Source organism: Oncorhynchus nerka, linkage group LG1 (assembly GCF_034236695.1).
Source record: "Oncorhynchus nerka isolate Pitt River linkage group LG1, Oner_Uvic_2.0, whole genome shotgun sequence".
NCBI lineage: Eukaryota > Metazoa > Chordata > Actinopteri > Salmoniformes > Salmonidae > Oncorhynchus > Oncorhynchus nerka.
In genome coordinates, this window is record NC_088396.1 from 56,680,828 (window position 1) to 56,696,954 (window position 16,127).

The 16,127-nt window shown below is 47.6% G+C and overlaps 1 protein-coding gene across 1 annotated transcript in view; it reads right to left on the bottom strand.

The window, feature by feature from the left end:
* Positions 1–10,986: 10,986 nt before the first annotated feature.
* The window catches only part of ube2g2 (ubiquitin-conjugating enzyme E2G 2 (UBC7 homolog, yeast)), a 43,575-nt gene continuing 38,434 nt past the window's right edge, over positions 10,987–16,127 (bottom strand). Inside the window, exon 6 of the mRNA XM_065019708.1 lies at positions 10,987–11,826. Coding sequence (XP_064875780.1) covers positions 11,714–11,826 — 113 coding nt within the window. The 3' untranslated portion in view covers positions 10,987–11,713. The remainder of the gene's footprint in view (positions 11,827–16,127) is intronic.

Here is a 16,127-nt window from a genome sequence, read left to right on the forward strand (position 1 = left end):
ACCATTTACAACCCTCTGGGTCAGAGGAGGAGACATAATCACACCATTAACAAACCTCTGGGTCAGAGGAGGAGGCATAATCACAAGCAGCTACTCTTCATGGGGTTTATTATGGATCCCCATTAGTTCCTGCCAAGACAGCAAGCTACTCTTCCTGGGGTTTATTATGGATCCCCATTAGTTCATGTCAAGGCAGCAGCTACTCTTCCTGGGGTTTATTATGGATCCCCATTAGTTCCTGCCAAGGCAGCAGCTACTCTTCCTGGGGTTTATTATGGATCCCCATTAGTTCCTGTCAAGGCAGCAGCTACTCTTCCTGAGGTTTATTATGGATCCCCATTAGTTCATGCCAAGGCAGCAGCTACTATTCCTGGGGTTTATTATGGATCCCCATTAGTTCCTGCCAAGGCAGCAGCTACTCTTCCTGGGGTTTATTATGGATCCCCATTAGTTCCTGCCAAGGCAGCAGCTACTCTTCCTGGGATTTATTATGGATCCCCATTGGTTCCTGCCAAGGCAGCAGCTACTCTTCCTGGGGTTTATTATGGATACCTATTAGTTCCTGTCAAGGCAGCAGCTACTCTTCCTGGGGTTTATTATGGATCCCCATTAGTTACTGCCAAGGCAGCAGCTACTCTTCCTGGGATTTAATATGGATACCTATTAGTTCCTGTCAAGGCAGCAGCTACTCTTCCTGGGGTTTATTATGGATCCCCATTAGTTCCTTCCAAGGCAGCAGCTACTCTTCCTGCGGTTTATTATGGATCCCCATTAGTTCAGCTACTCTGGGGCCAAGGATCCCCATTAGTTCCTGCCAAGGCAGCAGCTACTCTTCCTGGGGTTTATTATGGATCCCCATTAGTTCCTGCCAAGGCAGCGGCTACTCTTCCTGGGGTTTATTATGGATCCCCATTAGTTCCTGCCAAGGCAGCAGCTACTCTTCCTGGGGTTTATTATGGATCCCCATTAGTTACTGCCAAGGCAGCAGCTACTCTTCCTGGGATTTAATATGGATACCTATTAGTTCATGTCAAGGCAGCAGCTACTCTTCCTGGGGTTTATTATGGATCCCCATTAGTTCCTGCCAAGGCAGCAGCTACTCTTCCTGGGGTTTATTATGGATCCCCATTAGTTCCTGCCAAGGCAGCAGCTACTCTTCCTGGGGTTTATTATGGATCCCCATTAGTTCCTGCCAAGGCAGCAGCTACTCTTCCTGCGGTCCAGCAAAATTACGTCAGTTTATATAATAATTGTAGGAGAATACTCAACGTTTTTTGACTCTCTCTTAACAATGGTCCCTTAGAGTTCCCTCACCTGATGGTCAGCTGGACACTGTCACTCCACTTAGAAGCTCGGCCTTGGCGATGCCACTTCCATGACTGCTTTTTCAAAACCTCTTGACTATTCCTTTCCACGGTCTCTGATCGAAGAGTATTCTTCAATCTAATCATAATGGCATCATTAAAGGGTAAAAAAGCCCTGTGTGTGGGAGTTGGCTAGAGTTGTACGGTACATCCATCCAGCCTATCTATCTGGTGCTTCTGCAGTGCGGGGGCTGGCCAGTCAGATCAACCCTTTCATCTCTGTTTTCTTTTGTCTGATGGAGATAAAGAGATCTAGGCATCCTTTATCCTTTAATGTGAGTGCTAGATAGGGAATATGTTTTCTCTAATACAACAGGGCAGTAGCCTCAGTGTTTCCCTGCCAGACAGAGGCGCCCCAGGCTTTGGTGTGAAGATGGGAGGGAGAGATACGAGTGGCCTGTCCATCAACTCAACAGAAAGATTACATCCAAAATGGCACATTGTGTAAATGCACTACTTTTGATCAGAGCACTATATTGGGGATAGGGTGCTATTTTGGAAGAAGTCATAGACTAGTGTGAAAGACAGGAGAGAAGCATGGCTTTATCCCTGACGAGCACAACAACCACAAGATATATGGTTTCATCAGCCCTGCCCTCAATCACCCAGCCAGCAGGTTAGGTTAACACAGGAGATAAATAATTTCCACACGTTTAATCTGGGAAACCAGAAACAAATGTGATCTATATCACCATTCCATCTTCAACATGATAACATATTCATCCACTCTCTCTCTCTCTGTTGACCCCGATAACACCCTTTCCAGACCACATGACCACAACTTCCAGGTTGTGAGGAAAACCTCTGGACCTTACCCATGACTACCCAGAGCCATATATCTACAGCTGGGACATAGAGGTTTCTGTATTATAATACATTTAACATGACACTCTACATCCCCTGGTAGTCGAGTCAGAGCCCCATTTAACGTGACACTACATCCCCTGGTAGTCGAGTCAGAGCCCCATTTAACGTGACACTACATCCCCTGGTAGTCGAGTCAGAGCCCCATTTAACATGACACTACATCCCCTGGTAGTCGAGTCAGAGCCCCATTTAACGTGCCACTACATCCCCTGGTAGTCGAGTCAGAGCCCCATTTAACATGACACTACATCCCCTGGTAGTCGTGTTAGAGCTCCATTTAACACGACACTACATCCCCTGGTAGTGGTGTTAGAGCCCCATTTAACGTGACACTACATCCCCTGGTAGTCATGTCAGAGCCCATATTTAACATGCCACTACATCCCCTGGTAGTCGAGTCAGAGCCCCATTTAACGTGCCACTACATCCCCTGGTAGTCGAGTCAGAGCCCCATTTAACATGACACTACATCCCCTGGTAGTCGTGTTAGAGCTCCATTTAACACGACACTACATCCCCTGGTAGTGGTGTTAGAGCCCCATTTAACGTGACACTACATCCCCTGGTAGTCATGTCAGAGCCCATATTTAACATGCCACTACATCCCCTGGTAGTCGAGTCAGAGCCCATATTTAACATGACACTACATCCCCTGGTAGTCGAGTCAGAGCCCATATTTAACATGACACTACATCCCCTGGTAGTCATGTCAGAGCCCATATTTAACATGACACTACATCCCCTGGTAGTCATGTCAGAGCCCATATTTAACATGCCACTACATCCCCTGGTAGTCGAGTCAGAGCCCATATTTAACATGCCACTACATCCCCTGGTAGTCGAGTCAGAGCCCATATTTAACATGCCACTACATCCCCTGGTAGTCAGAGCCCATATTTAACATGTCAGAGCCCATATTTAACATGCCACTACATCCCCTGGTAGTCGAGTCAGAGCCCATATTTAACATGCCACTACATCCCCTGGTAGTCGAGTCAGAGCCCATATTTAACATGCCACTACATCCCCTGGTAGTCGAGTCAGAGCCCATATTTAACATGCCACTACATCCCCTGGTAGTCGTGTTAGCTCCCATTGGGCAATATTTCAATAGCAGTTCACATCATTTTCTGAATTTTAAACAATGACATGTCCAAAAGCCACTAGCATTGCCTCCATTCTAAAAAGTGCCCCACTCCAATATAATTGGTTCTGCCTATGCCCATCCGGTTCTACGATGAAACATCCAAACTCACACTACATCAGCACCAGAATCAAATAGGGTAGTTTCAGAGTTATGCTGTCTTGGCTGTTGGCTCTAGGGCCAGTCTGGGCAGGACCTCCGCCTGGCCAAGTGTTCTAATGTCATGTCCTTTGGGCCAGTCTAGGCAGGAGTGCTGCCCGGCCCGGTGTTCTACTGAAGTGTAAAGACTGGTGTAAGGAAGAAAACACAGTGACACCCTGCAATCAGACCATTACCTCGTCACTGGGTCAGGCCTTGTTGGGCAGGAGAGTCGGGACAAAGGGAGTCAGGAATCAGTCCCAGTCATTACCCTGTCAGACAGGACAGGCCCAGCTGCCCCTCCTGTCTCCTCCTACCTCAGAGAGCCAGCTGAGACTGGCCTGTGAGCTATGAGGAGGCAATAGTCAGCTGGGCCTGGGCTGTGAGGTAGTAGGAGGCAGGAGTCTGCTGGGTCTGGGCTGTGAGGTAGTAGGAGGCAGGAGTCAGCTGGGCCTGGGCTGTGAGGTAGTAGGAGGCAGGAGTCAGCTGAGGCAGGAGTCAGCTGGGTCTGGGCTGTGAGGTAGTAGGAGGTAGGAGTCTGCTGGGTCTGGGCTGTGAGGTAGTAGGAGGCAGGAGTCCGCTGGGTCTGGGCTGTGAGGTAGTAGGAGGCAGGAGTCAGCTGGGTCTGGGCTGTGAGGTAGTAGGAGGCAGGAGTCAGCTGGGTCTGGGCTGTGAGGTAGTAGGAGGCAGGAGTCAGCTGGGCCTGGGCTGTGAGGTAGTAGGAGGCAGGAGTCTGCTGGGTCTGGGCTGTGAGGTAGGAGGCAGGAGGCAGCTGGGTCTGGGCTGTGAGGTAGTAGGAGGCAGGAGTCAGCTGGGCCTGGGCTGTGAGGTAGTAGGAGGCAGGAGTCAGCTGGGTCTGGGCTGTGAGGTAGTAGGAGGCAGGAGGCAGCTGGGCCTTGGCTGTGAGGTAGTAGGAGGCAGGAGTCAGCTGGGCCTGGGCTGTGAGGTAGTAGGAGGCAGGAGTCAGCTGGGCCTGGGCTGTGAAGTAGGAGTCAGCTGGGCCTGGGCTGTGAGGTAGGAGGCAGGAGGCAGCTGGGCCTGGGCTGTGAGGTAGGAGGCAGGAGGAGCTGGGCCTGGGCTGTGAGGTAGGAGGCAGGAGGCAGCTGGGCCTGGGCTGTGAGGTAGGAGGCAGGAGGCAGCTGGGCCTGGGCTGTGAGGTAGGAGGCAGGAGGCAGCTGGGCCTGGGCTGTGAGGTAGGAGGCAGGAGTCAGCTGGGCCTGGGCTGTGAGGTAGGAATGGTCAGTTCGACTGTTCAGTAGCTTTGTGGATTCCATCTAGTGATGGACCTGTACTGTTGCTGCTCGTTTTATGGCATATCAATTACATACACTGAGATACAGGGCCTTCGGAAAGTATTCAGACCCCTTTACATTTTCCACATTTTGTTACGTTACAGCCTTATTCTAAAATGCATTAAATGTCCCCCCCCCTCATCAATCTACACACAATACCCCATAATGACAAAGTGAAAACAAGGTTTAGACATTTTTGCAAATGTATTTAATTTTGAAAGGGGAAATATGACATTTACGTGTATTTAGACCCTTTACTCAGTACTTTGTTGAAGCACCTTTGGCAGCGATTACAGCCTCGAGTCTTCTTGGGTATGACGCTACAAACTTGGCACAACTGTATTTGGGGAGTTTCCCTCTCTTCTCTGCAGATCCTCTCAAGCTTTGTCAGGTTGGATGGGGAGCTTCGCTGCACAGCTATTTTCAAGTCTCTACAGAGATGTTTGGGCTCTGTCTGGGCCACTCAAGGACATTCAGAGACTTGTCCCAACCCACTCCTGCATTGTCTTGGCTGTGTGCTTAGGGTTGTTGTCCTGTTGGAAGGTGAACCTTCGCCCCAGTCTGAGGTCCTGAGCGCTCTGGAGCAGGTTTTCATCAAGGATCTCTGTACTTTGCTCTGTTCATCTTTCCCTCGATCCAGACTAGTCTCACAGTCCGTGCCGCTGAAAAACATCCCCACAGCATGATGCTGTCACCACCAGGCTTCACCGTAGGGATGGTGCCAGGTTTCCTCCAGACATGATGCTGCCACCACCATGCTTCACCGTAGGGATGGTGCCAGGTTTCCTCCAGACATGATGCTGCCACCACCATGCTTCACCGTAGGGATGGTGCCAGGTTTCCTCCAGACATGATGCTGCCACCACCATGCTTCACCGTAGGGATGGTGCCAGGTTTCCTCCAGACGTGATTCTTGGCATTCAGGCCAAAGAGTGAGGAGTGATGTGGCTTTACTGAGGAGTGGCTTCCGTCTGGTCACTCTACCATAGAGGCTAGATTGGTGAAGTGCTGCAGAGATGATTGTCCTTCTGGAAGGTTCTCCCATCTCCACAGAGGAACTCTGGAGCTCTGTCAGTGACCATCGTGTTCTTGGTCAACTCCCTGACCAAGGCCCTTCTCCTCCGATTGCCCAGTTTAGCCGGGCGTCCAGCTCTAAGAGTCTTGGTTGTTCCGAAAATCTGGTACCCTTCCTCAGATCTGTGCCTCGACACAATCCTGTCTCTGAGCTCTACAGACAATTCCTTCGACCTCATGGCTTGGTTTTTGCTCTGACATGTACTGTCAACTGTGGGACTTTATATAGACAGGTGTGTGTCTTTCCAAATCATGTCCAATCAATTGAATTTACCACAGGTGGACACCAATCAAGTTGTAGAAACATCTCAAGGATGATCAATGAAAAAAGGATGCACCTGAGCTAGATTTTGAATCTCATAGCAAAGGTCCTGAATACATATGTAAATAAGGTATTTTGTTTTTTTATTTTTAATAAAATTAGCAAACATTTCTAAAAACCTGTTTTCACTTTGTCATTGTGGGGTATTGTGATGTCATTGTGGGGTATTGTGATGTCATTGTGGGGTATTGTGATGTCATTGTGGGGTATTGTGTGTAGATTGATGAGGGAAAAAACTACTTAATCCGTTTTAGAATAAGGCTGTAACGTAACAAAATGTGGAAAAGGTCAAGGGGTCTGAATACTTTCCGAAGGCCCTGTACTTCTGACAGGTAAGCCTACCTTGCAGTTAACATTTAATTGAGAAGGTTTTGGGGAAAGTGTTTGTCAACCCTCAAGATGTTTATCACATCAACTGGCTTCACACGGAGTGATGGACAAATGCACGCAAGACAGACAGGGGAAATATTGTTGGAAATTAATTGGTAGATAGTGTTAGGTTTGGCTTTTAAGCCAATAGTGTCTAACCAGGGGTGGGATAATGTCAATGTTGCATTGATTAGATAGTAGCTGGGAGCTTGGGGGTTGATTAGATAGTAGCTGGGAGTTTGGGGGTTGATTAGATAGGAGCTGGGAGTTTGAGGGGTTGATTAGATAGGAGCTGGGAGCTTGAGGGGTTGATTAGATAGTAGCTGGGAGTTTGAGGGATTGATTAAATAGTAGCTGGGAGCTTGAGGGATTGATTAAATAGTAGCTGGGAGCTTGAGGGTTTGATTAGATAGGAGCTGGGAGCTTGAGGGGTTGATTAGATAGTAGCTTGATTAGATAGGAGCTGGGAGCTCGAGGGGTTGATTAGATAGGAGCTGGGAGTTTGAGGGTTTGATTAGATAGGAGCTGGGAGCTCGAGGGGTTGATTAGATAAGAGCTGGGAGCTTGAAGGCTTGATTAAATAGGAGCTGGGAGTTTGAGGGATTGATTAAATAGGAGCTGGGAGTTTGAGGGATTGATTAGATATGAGCTGGGAGCTTGAGGGGTCTAATAATTGTGAGATTTGTTTATGACAGTTTGAGGTGGAACGTGAAAATTGCATGACCTTTCAGAATTGGTGGACCAGCTTCTCATAAGTGTTCTGGTAGCTCACCATTAACCTGTTGGAGACCCCTGCCCTACGCTGTCTCTCTGTGTGGTTTTGTCTGTGTTGCTGCTGATGGGGGTTGTTGCTGCTGATGGAAGTTGTTGATGGGAGGTGTTGCTGCTGATGGGAGTTGTTGCTGCTGATGGAAGTTGCTGATGGGAGTTGTTGCTGCTGATGGGAGTTGTTGATGGGAGGTGTTGCTGCTGATGGGAGTTGTTGCTGCTGATGGAAGTTGTTGATGGGAGGTGTTGCTGCTGATGGGCGTTGTTGCTGCTGATGGGAGTTGTTGTTGTTGTTGATGGGAGTTGTTGTTGTTGTTGATGGGAGTTGTTGTTGCTGATGGGGGTGGTTGTTGTTGATGGGAGTGGTTGTTGCTGATGGGAGTTGTTGTTGGGAGTTGTTGCTGCTGATGGGAGTTGTTGTTGTTGACAGGAGTTGTTGTTGTTGGGAGTTGTTGCTGCTGATGGGAGTTGTTGTTGGGAGTTGTTGTTGCTGATGGGAGTTGTTGCTGTTGATGGGAGTTGTTGTTGGGAGTTGTTGTTGCTGATGGGAGTTGTTGCTGTTGATGGGAGTTGTTGTTGCTGATGGGAGTTGTTGTTGGGAGTTGTTGTTGCTGATGGGAGTTGTTGTTGCTGATGGGAGTTGTTACTGTTGATGGGAGTTGTTGCTGCTGATGGGAGTTGTTGTTGGGAGTTGTTGTTGCTGATGGGAGTTGTTGCTGTTGTTGATGGGAGTTGTTGCTGTTGTTGATGGGAGTTGTTGCTGTTGATGGGAGTTGTTGTTGTTGTTGATGGGAGTTGTTGTTGTTGATGGGAGTTGTTGTTGATGGGAGTTGTTGTTGTTGATGGGAGTTGTTGCTGCTGATGGGAGTTGTTGCTGTTGATGGGAGTTGTTGCTGCTGATGGGAGTTGTTGCTGTTGATGGGAGTTGTTGCTGGACTGTGGAGTTGTTGTTGATGGGGGTTGTTGCTGTTGATGGGAGTTGTTGCTGCTGATGGGAGTTGTTGCTGCTGATGGGAGTTGTTGCTGTTGATGGGAGTTGTTGCTGCTGATGGGAGTTGTTGCTGCTGATGGGAGTTGTTGCTGTTGATGGGAGTTGTTGCTGTTGATGGGAGTTGTTGTTGATGGGAGTTGTTGTTGCTGATGGGAGTTGTTGTTGCTGATGGGAGTTGTTGTTGCTGATGGGGGTGGTTGTTGCTGATGGGAGTTGTTGTTGTTGATTGGTTGTTGCTGATGGGAGTTGTTGTTGCTGATGGGAGTTGTTGTTGCTGATGGGGGTGGTTGTTGCTGATGGGAGTTGTTGTTGTTGATGGGAGTTGTTGCTGCTGATGGGAGTTGTTACTGTTGATGGGAGTTGTTGCTGCTGATGGGAGTTGTTGTTGCTGATGGGAGTTGTTGTTGTTGATGGGAGTTGTTGCTGTTGATGGGAGTTGTTGTTGTTGATGGGAGTTGTTGTTGCTGATGGGAGTTGTTGTTGGGAGTTGTTGTTGGGAGTTGTTGTTGCTGATGGGAGTTGTTGCTGCTGATGGGAGTTGTTGCTGCTGATGGGAGTTGTTGTTGCTGATGGGAGTTGTTGCTGCTGATGGGAGTTGTTACTGTTGATGGGAGTTGTTGTTGCTGATGGGAGTTGTTGCTGCTGATGGGAGTTGTTGCTGCTGATGGGAGTTGTTGTTGGGAGTTGTTGTTGCTGATGGGAGTTGTTGCTGCTGATGGGAGTTGTTGTTGCTGATGGGAGTTGTTGCTGCTGATGGGAGTTGTTGTTGGGAGTTGTTGTTGCTGATGGGAGTTGTTGCTGCTGATGGGAGTTGTTGCTGATGGGAGTTGTTGCTGCTGATGGGAGTTGTTGCTGCTGATGGGAGTTGTTGTTGCTGATGGGAGTTGTTGCTGCTGATGGGAGTTGTTGTTGTTGATGGGAGTTGTTGTTGTTGATGGGAGTTGTTGCTGTTGATGGGAGTTGTTGTTGCTGATGGGAGTTGTTGCTGTTGATGGGAGTTGTTGCTGTTGTTGGGAGTTGTTGTTGCTGATGGGAGTTGTTGTTGGGAGTTGTTGCTGCTGATGGGGGTTGTTGTTGTTGACGGGAGTTGTTGCTGCTGATGGGAGTTGTTGCTGCTGATGGGAGTTGTTGTTGCTGATGGGAGTTGTTGTTGGGAGTTGTTGCTGCTGATGGGGGTTGTTGTTGTTGATGGGAGTTGTTGTTGCTGATGGGAGTTGTTGTTGGGAGTTGTTGCTGCTGATGGGGGTTGTTGTTGTTGACGGGAGTTGTTGCTGCTGATGGGAGTTGTTACTGTTGACGGGAGTTGTTACTGTTGACGGGAGTTGTTGTTGTTGACGGGAGTTGTTGTTGCTGACGGGAGTTGTTGCTGCTGATGGGAGTTGTTGCTGCTGATGGGAGTTGTTGCTGCTGATGGGAGTTGTTGTTGTTGATGGGAGTTGTTGTTGTTGATGGGAGTTGTTGCTGTTGATGGGAGTTGTTGTTGCTGATGGGAGTTGTTGCTGTTGATGGGAGTTGTTGCTGTTGTTGGGAGTTGTTGTTGCTGATGGGAGTTGTTGTTGGGAGTTGTTGCTGCTGATGGGACGGAGTTGTTGTTGTTGGGAGTTGTTGCTGCTGATGGGAGTTGTTGTTGCTGATGGGAGTTGTTGTTGGGAGTTGTTGCTGATGGGGTTGTTGTTGTTGATGGGAGTTGTTGTTGCTGATGGGAGTTGTTGTTGGGAGTTGTTGCTGCTGATGGGGTTGTTGTTGTTGGGAGTTGTTGCTGCTGATGGGAGTTGTTACTGTTGGGGGAGTTGTTACTGTTGACGGGAGTTGTTGTTGTTGACGGGAGTTGTTGTTGCTGACGGGAGTTGTTGCTGCTGATGGGAGTTGTTGCTGCTGATGGGAGTTGTTGCTGCTGATGGGAGTTGTTACTGCTGATGGAAGTTGTTGCTGATGGGAGTTGTTGTTGTTGATGGGAGTTGTTGCTGCTGATGGAAGTTGTTGCTGATGGGAGTTGTTACTGTTGATGGGAGTTGTTGTTGCTGATGGGAGTTGTTGCTGCTGATGGGAGTTGTTGTTGCTGATGGGAGTTGTTGCTGCTGATGGGAGTTGTTGTTGCTGATGGGAGTTGTTCTTGGATAAATAATCATCACAAACAGGCCTTCATTCTTCTCAGAGGAATATCCTCATATATATTTTCAAATCATTTGATGAAGAATATTTTTATTCATCGTCCTAGACGACAGCCATATTCGTCTGCCAGTCGTTCTAACAGAAATATATGAGAGCCGGAGTCTTTGTAACTTTGTGTCACGGTTACAGACTATCAGACCCCTTTGAGAGACGCAGCAAACGACGCCACAGCCTAAATCATCTTTATCTTTACCACATTCAAACACCCAACGACACAGGTCTGTATAAATAGTCATATCTTCAACGTGTTCTTTTTTTTTTTGAGGCCAAAAACCCCAAAAAAGTACCACCCAGAAGCAAAACGCTTTATTCACCACATCGATGTTATTACTCTAAGCCTCAAGACCGTTTTGAATAGTTGAGTCAATGAGATGATTTTTGGAAGGATGGTCATGGGAGAACACCCTAAAACAGAAGGGAGACATTCGTGTGTCTGTCAGTCACATGTTGGACAGTATTAATAAAGATATCTTCTATTACATTCACAAATTCTCACAAACACTTTTATTATTTATTGACTATTCCAATGAGTCACAGCACCTCTATGTAGCCATATTGCAGAGTGAATGGCATTCTGGGCAGTAAACACGCTAAACATATTCCTTTGAGAAAACAGTATAAAGTGCTTGAGAGAGAGAGAGAGAGAGAGAGAGAGAGAGAGAGAGAGAGAGAGAGAGAGAGAGAGAGAGAGAGAGAGAGAGAGAGAGAGGGTGTGAGAGAGAGAGAGAGAGAGGGGTGAGAGAGAGAGAGAGAGAGAGAGAGAGAGAGAGAGAGAGAGGAGAGAGAGAGAGAGAGAGAGAGAGAGAGAGAGAGAGAGAGAGAGGAGAGAGAGAGAGAGAGAGAGAGAGAGAGAGAGAGAGAGAGAGAGGACAACGGAACAAAACGGGTCATTTGAGTCAAATGGTTTTTGTGGGTTCATCATACCCATGGAAACAGCCAGAGATGGAGCCATCAGTCATCTGCCCGTCTCCATGCTTACCAGCTAGTCTAAATTGTCACTGTAGTCTCCTGTAACTTCCTGGTTATGACAACTTCCTGTCCTGGTGACATGTTGGGTGAAATGGAAGCGGTAGGTTAGATCCAGACGGAGGTTCCCTTTATAGTGCACAACTTTTGACCAGGCCTCATAGAACTTTGACTCTAAAGTAGTGCGCGCTATAGGGAATAGGGTGCCATTTGGGACCTACATAGACGGATGTGATGTCGTTGTTATTAGAGACCCAGGGACTTGCGGACGATCTGTTGGGCCAGGCTGTAAAACTGGTCTCGGTCCTCACGCCACATCTTGGAAGCATCAACGTTCGCTCCACTCTCATCATTGGGCTCTGAAGGGAAAAGGGTAGAGGAGAGAATGGCTTCTTTACACTCGATTGGACATACTAGTGGCAAATACCAAACATCAAATTAAAACAACAGCGCCAACATTAGGTTTCAAGTATGTCCATTTACATTGAGTGAAGTGTTCTGAGGTTGAGATGGCTACAGTACGTAGAGAACACTGCTTAGACTGTCATCTGGAGCAAAGACACAACAGGAAGAGACCAGGGGCTATAGCTCTATTCCCATTGTTCCTAAAGGGTTCTGTCTGTTTCCCATTGTTCCTAAAGGGTTCTGTCTGTTTCCCATTGTTCCTAAAGGGTTCTGTTTCCCATTGTTCCTAAAGGGTTCTGTCTGTTTCCCATTGTTCCTAAAGGGTTCTGTCTGTTTCCCATTGTTCCTAAAGGGTTCTGTCTATTTCCCATTGTTCTTAAAGGGTTCTGTCTGTTTCCCATTGTTCTAAAGGGTTCTGTCTGTTTCCCATTGTTCCTAAAGGGTTCTGTCTGTTTCCCATTGTTCTTAAAGGGTTCTGTCTGTTTCCCATTGTTCTAAAGGGTTCTGTCTGTTTCCCATTGTTCTAAAGGGTTCTGTCTGTTTCCCATTGTTCCTAAAGGGTTCTGTCTGTTTCCTATGGTTCCTAAAAGGTTCTGTCTGTTTCCCATTGTTCCTAAAGGGTTCTGTCTGTTTCCCATTGTTCCCAAAGGGTTCTGTTTCCCATTGTTCATAAAGGGTTCTGTCTGTTTCCTCATTGTTCCTAAAGGGTTCTGTCTGTTTCCCATTGTTCCTAAAGGGTTCTGTCTGTTTCCCATTGTTCATAAAGGGTTCTGTCTGTTTCCCATTGTTCTAAAGGGTTCTGTCTGTTTCCCATTGTTCCTAAAGGGTTCTGTCTGTTTCCCATTGTTCCTAAAGGGTTCTGTCTGTTTCCCATTGTTCCTAAAGGGTTCTGTCTGTTTCCCATTGTTCCTAAAGGGTTCTGTCTGTTTCCCATTGTTCCTAAAGGGTTCTGTCTGTCTCCCATTGTTCATAAAGGGTTCTGTCTGTTTCCCCATTGTTCCTAAAGGGTTCTGTTTCCCATTGTTCCTAAAGGGTTCTGTTTCCCATTGTTCCTAAAGGGTTCTGTCTGTCTCCCATTGTTCCTAAAGGGTTCTGTTTCCCATTGTTCCTAAAGGGTTCTGTCTGTTTCCAATTGTTCCTAAAGGGTTCTGTCTCCCCATTGTTCCTAAAGGGTTCTGTGTCTCCTTGTTCCTAAAGGGTTCCGTCTGTTTCCCATTGTTCCTAAAGGGTTCTGTCTGTTTCCCATTGTTCCTAAAGGGTTCTGTCTGTTTCCCCATTGTTCCTAAAGGGTTCTGTTTCCCATTGTTCCTAAAGGGTTCTGTTTCCCATTGTTCCTAAAGGGTTCTGTCTGTCTCCCATTGTTCCTAAAGGGTTCTGTTTCCCATTGTTCCTAAAGGGTTCTGTCTGTTTCCCATTGTTCCTAAAGGGTTATGTTTCCCCATTGTTCCTAAAGGGTTCTGTTTCCCATTGTTCCTAAAGGGTTCTGTCTGTTTCCCATTGTTCCTAAAGGGTTCTGTCTGTTTCCCATTGTTCCTAAAGGGTTCTGTCTGTTTCCCATTGTTCCTAAAGGGTTCTTTCTGTCTCCCATTGTTCCTAAAGGGTTCTGTCTCCCATTGTTCCTAAAGGGTTCTGTCTCCCATTGTTCCTAAAGGGTTCTGTCTCCCATTGTTCCTAATGGGTTCTGTTTCCCATTGTTCCTAAAGGGTTCTGTCTGTTTCCCATTGGTCCTAAAGGGTTCTGTCTGTTTCCCATTGTTCCTAAAGGGTTCTGTCTCCCATTGTTCCTAAAGGGTTCTCTCTGTTTCCCATTGTTCCTAAAGGGTTCTGTCTGTTTCCCATTGTTCATAAAGGGTTCTGTCTGTTTCCCCATTGTTCCTAAAGGGTTCTGTCTGTTTCCCATTGTTCCTAAAGGGTTCTGTCTCCCATTGTTCCTAAAGGGTTCTGTCTCCCATTGTTCCTAAAGGGTTCTGTTTCCCATTGTTCCTAAAGGATTCTGTCTGTTTCCCATTGTTCCTAAAGGGTTCTGTCTGTTTCCCATTGTTCCTAAAGGGTTCTGTCTGTTTCCCCATTGTTCCTAAAGGGTTCTGTCTGTTTCCCATTGTTCCTAAAGGGTTCTGTCTCCCATTGTTCCTAAAGGGTTCTGTCTCCCATTGTTCCTAAAGGGTTCTGTTTCCCATTGTTCCTAAAGGGTTCTGTCTGTTTCCCATTGTTCCTAAAGGGTTGTCTGTTTCCCATTGTTCCTAAAGGGTTCTGTCTGTTTCCCATTGTTCCTAAAGGGTTCTGTCTGTTTCCCATTGTTCTTAAAGGGTTCTGTCTGTTTCCCATTGTTCTAAAGGGTTCTGTCTGTTTCCCATTGTTCCTAAAGGGTTCTGTCTGTTTCCTATGGTTCCTAAAGGGTTCTGTCTGTCTCCCATTGTTCCTAAAGGGTTCTGTTTCCCATTGTTCATAAAGGGTTCTGTCTGTCTCCCATTGTTCATAAAGGGTTCTGTCTGTGTCCCATTGTTCTAAAGGGTTCTGTCTGTTTCCCATTGTTCCTAAAGGGTTCTGTTTCCCATTGTTCCTAAAGGGTTCTGTCTGTTTCCCATTGTTCCTAAAGGGTTCTGTCTGTTTCCCATTGTTCCTAAAGGGTTCTGTCTGTTTCCCATTGTTCCTAAAGGGTTCTGTCTGTAAGGGTTCTGTCTGTTTCCCATTGTTCCTAAAGGGTTCTGTCTGTCTCCCATTGTTCCTAAAGGGTTCTGTTTCCCATTGTTCCTAAAGGGTTCTGTCTGTCTCCCATTGTTCCTAAAGGGTTCTGTTTCCCATTGTTCTAAAGGGTTCTGTTTCCCATTGTTCATAAAGGGTTCTGTCTGTTTCCCATTGTTCCTGAAGGGTTCTGTCTGTAGCCCCGCCCACCCACAGCCCTGCCCACCCATAGCCCACCCGTAGCCCCGCCCACCCACAGCCCCGCCCGCCCGTAGCCCTGCCCACCAGCCTGTCACCACCCTCATTATGTCTCAGGCAGTGGTCTTTGTGTGGTGACTTGATAACAGACAGCAGAATAAGAAAGTATACCCTAGGTTGCATTCCTAAATTCACTCTGGAGTGTCAGCGCCCTCTGTGACGTTTTTAATTGCACAGTGTTGTCAACCTTTCTGTTGGAAAATCCAGAGCGTCTCGCTCTCAGAGTCTGACCGAGGAGTAGCGTTGATTGGAGTGTTCTGACCTCACAACAGCAGTCAGGCAGGTAGCCTCGTGGTTAGAGCGTTGGACTAGTAACCAGCAGGGTAGCCTCGTGGTTAGAGCGTTGGACTAGTAACCAGCAGGTAGACTAGTGGTCAGTGTTGGGTCAGTAACCAGCAGGGTAGCCTCGTGGTTAGAGCGTTGGACTAGTAACCAGCAGGTAGCCTCGTGGTTAGAGCGTTGGACTAGTAACCAGCAGGTAGCCTCGTGGTTAGAGCGTTGGACTAGTAACCAGCAGGTAGCCTAGTGGTTAGAGCGTTGGACTAGTAACCAGCAGGGTAGCCTAGTGGTTAGAGCGTTGGACTAGTAACCAGCAGGTAGCCTCGTGGTTAGAGCGTTGGACTAGTAACCAGCAGGTAGCCTCGTGGTTAGAGCGTTGGACTAGTAACCAGCAGGTAGCCTCGTGGTTAGAGCGTTGGACTAGTAACCAGCAGGGTAGCCTAGTGGTTAGAGCGTTGGACTAGTAACCAGCAGGGTAGCCTAGTGGTTAGAGCGTTGGACTAGTAACCAGCAGGTAGCCTAGTGGTTAGAGCGTTGGACTAGTAACCAGCAGGTAGCCTAGTGGTTAGAGCGTTGGACTAGTAACCAGCAGGTAGCCTAGTGGTTAGAGCGTTGGACTAGTAACCAGCAGGTAGCCTAGTGGTTAGAGCGTTGGACTAGTAACCAGCAGGTAGACTAGTGGTCAGTGTTGGGCTAGTAACCAGCAGGTAGCCTAGTGGTTAGAGCGTTGGACTAGTAACCAGCAGGTAGCCTAGTGGTTAGAGCGTTGGACTAGTAACCAGCAGGTAGCCTAGTGGTTAGAGCGTTGGACTAGTAACCAGCAGGTAGCCTAGTGGTTAGAGCGTTGGACTAGTAACCAGCAGGTAGCCTCGTGGTTAGAGCGTTGGACTAGTAACCGGAAGGTTGCTAGATTGAATCCCCAAGCTGACAAGGTCAAAATCTGTCGTTCTGCCCCTGAACAAGGCAGTTAACCCAATGTTCCTAGGCCGTCATTGTAAATAAGAATTTGTTCATAACTGACTTGCCTAGTTAAATAA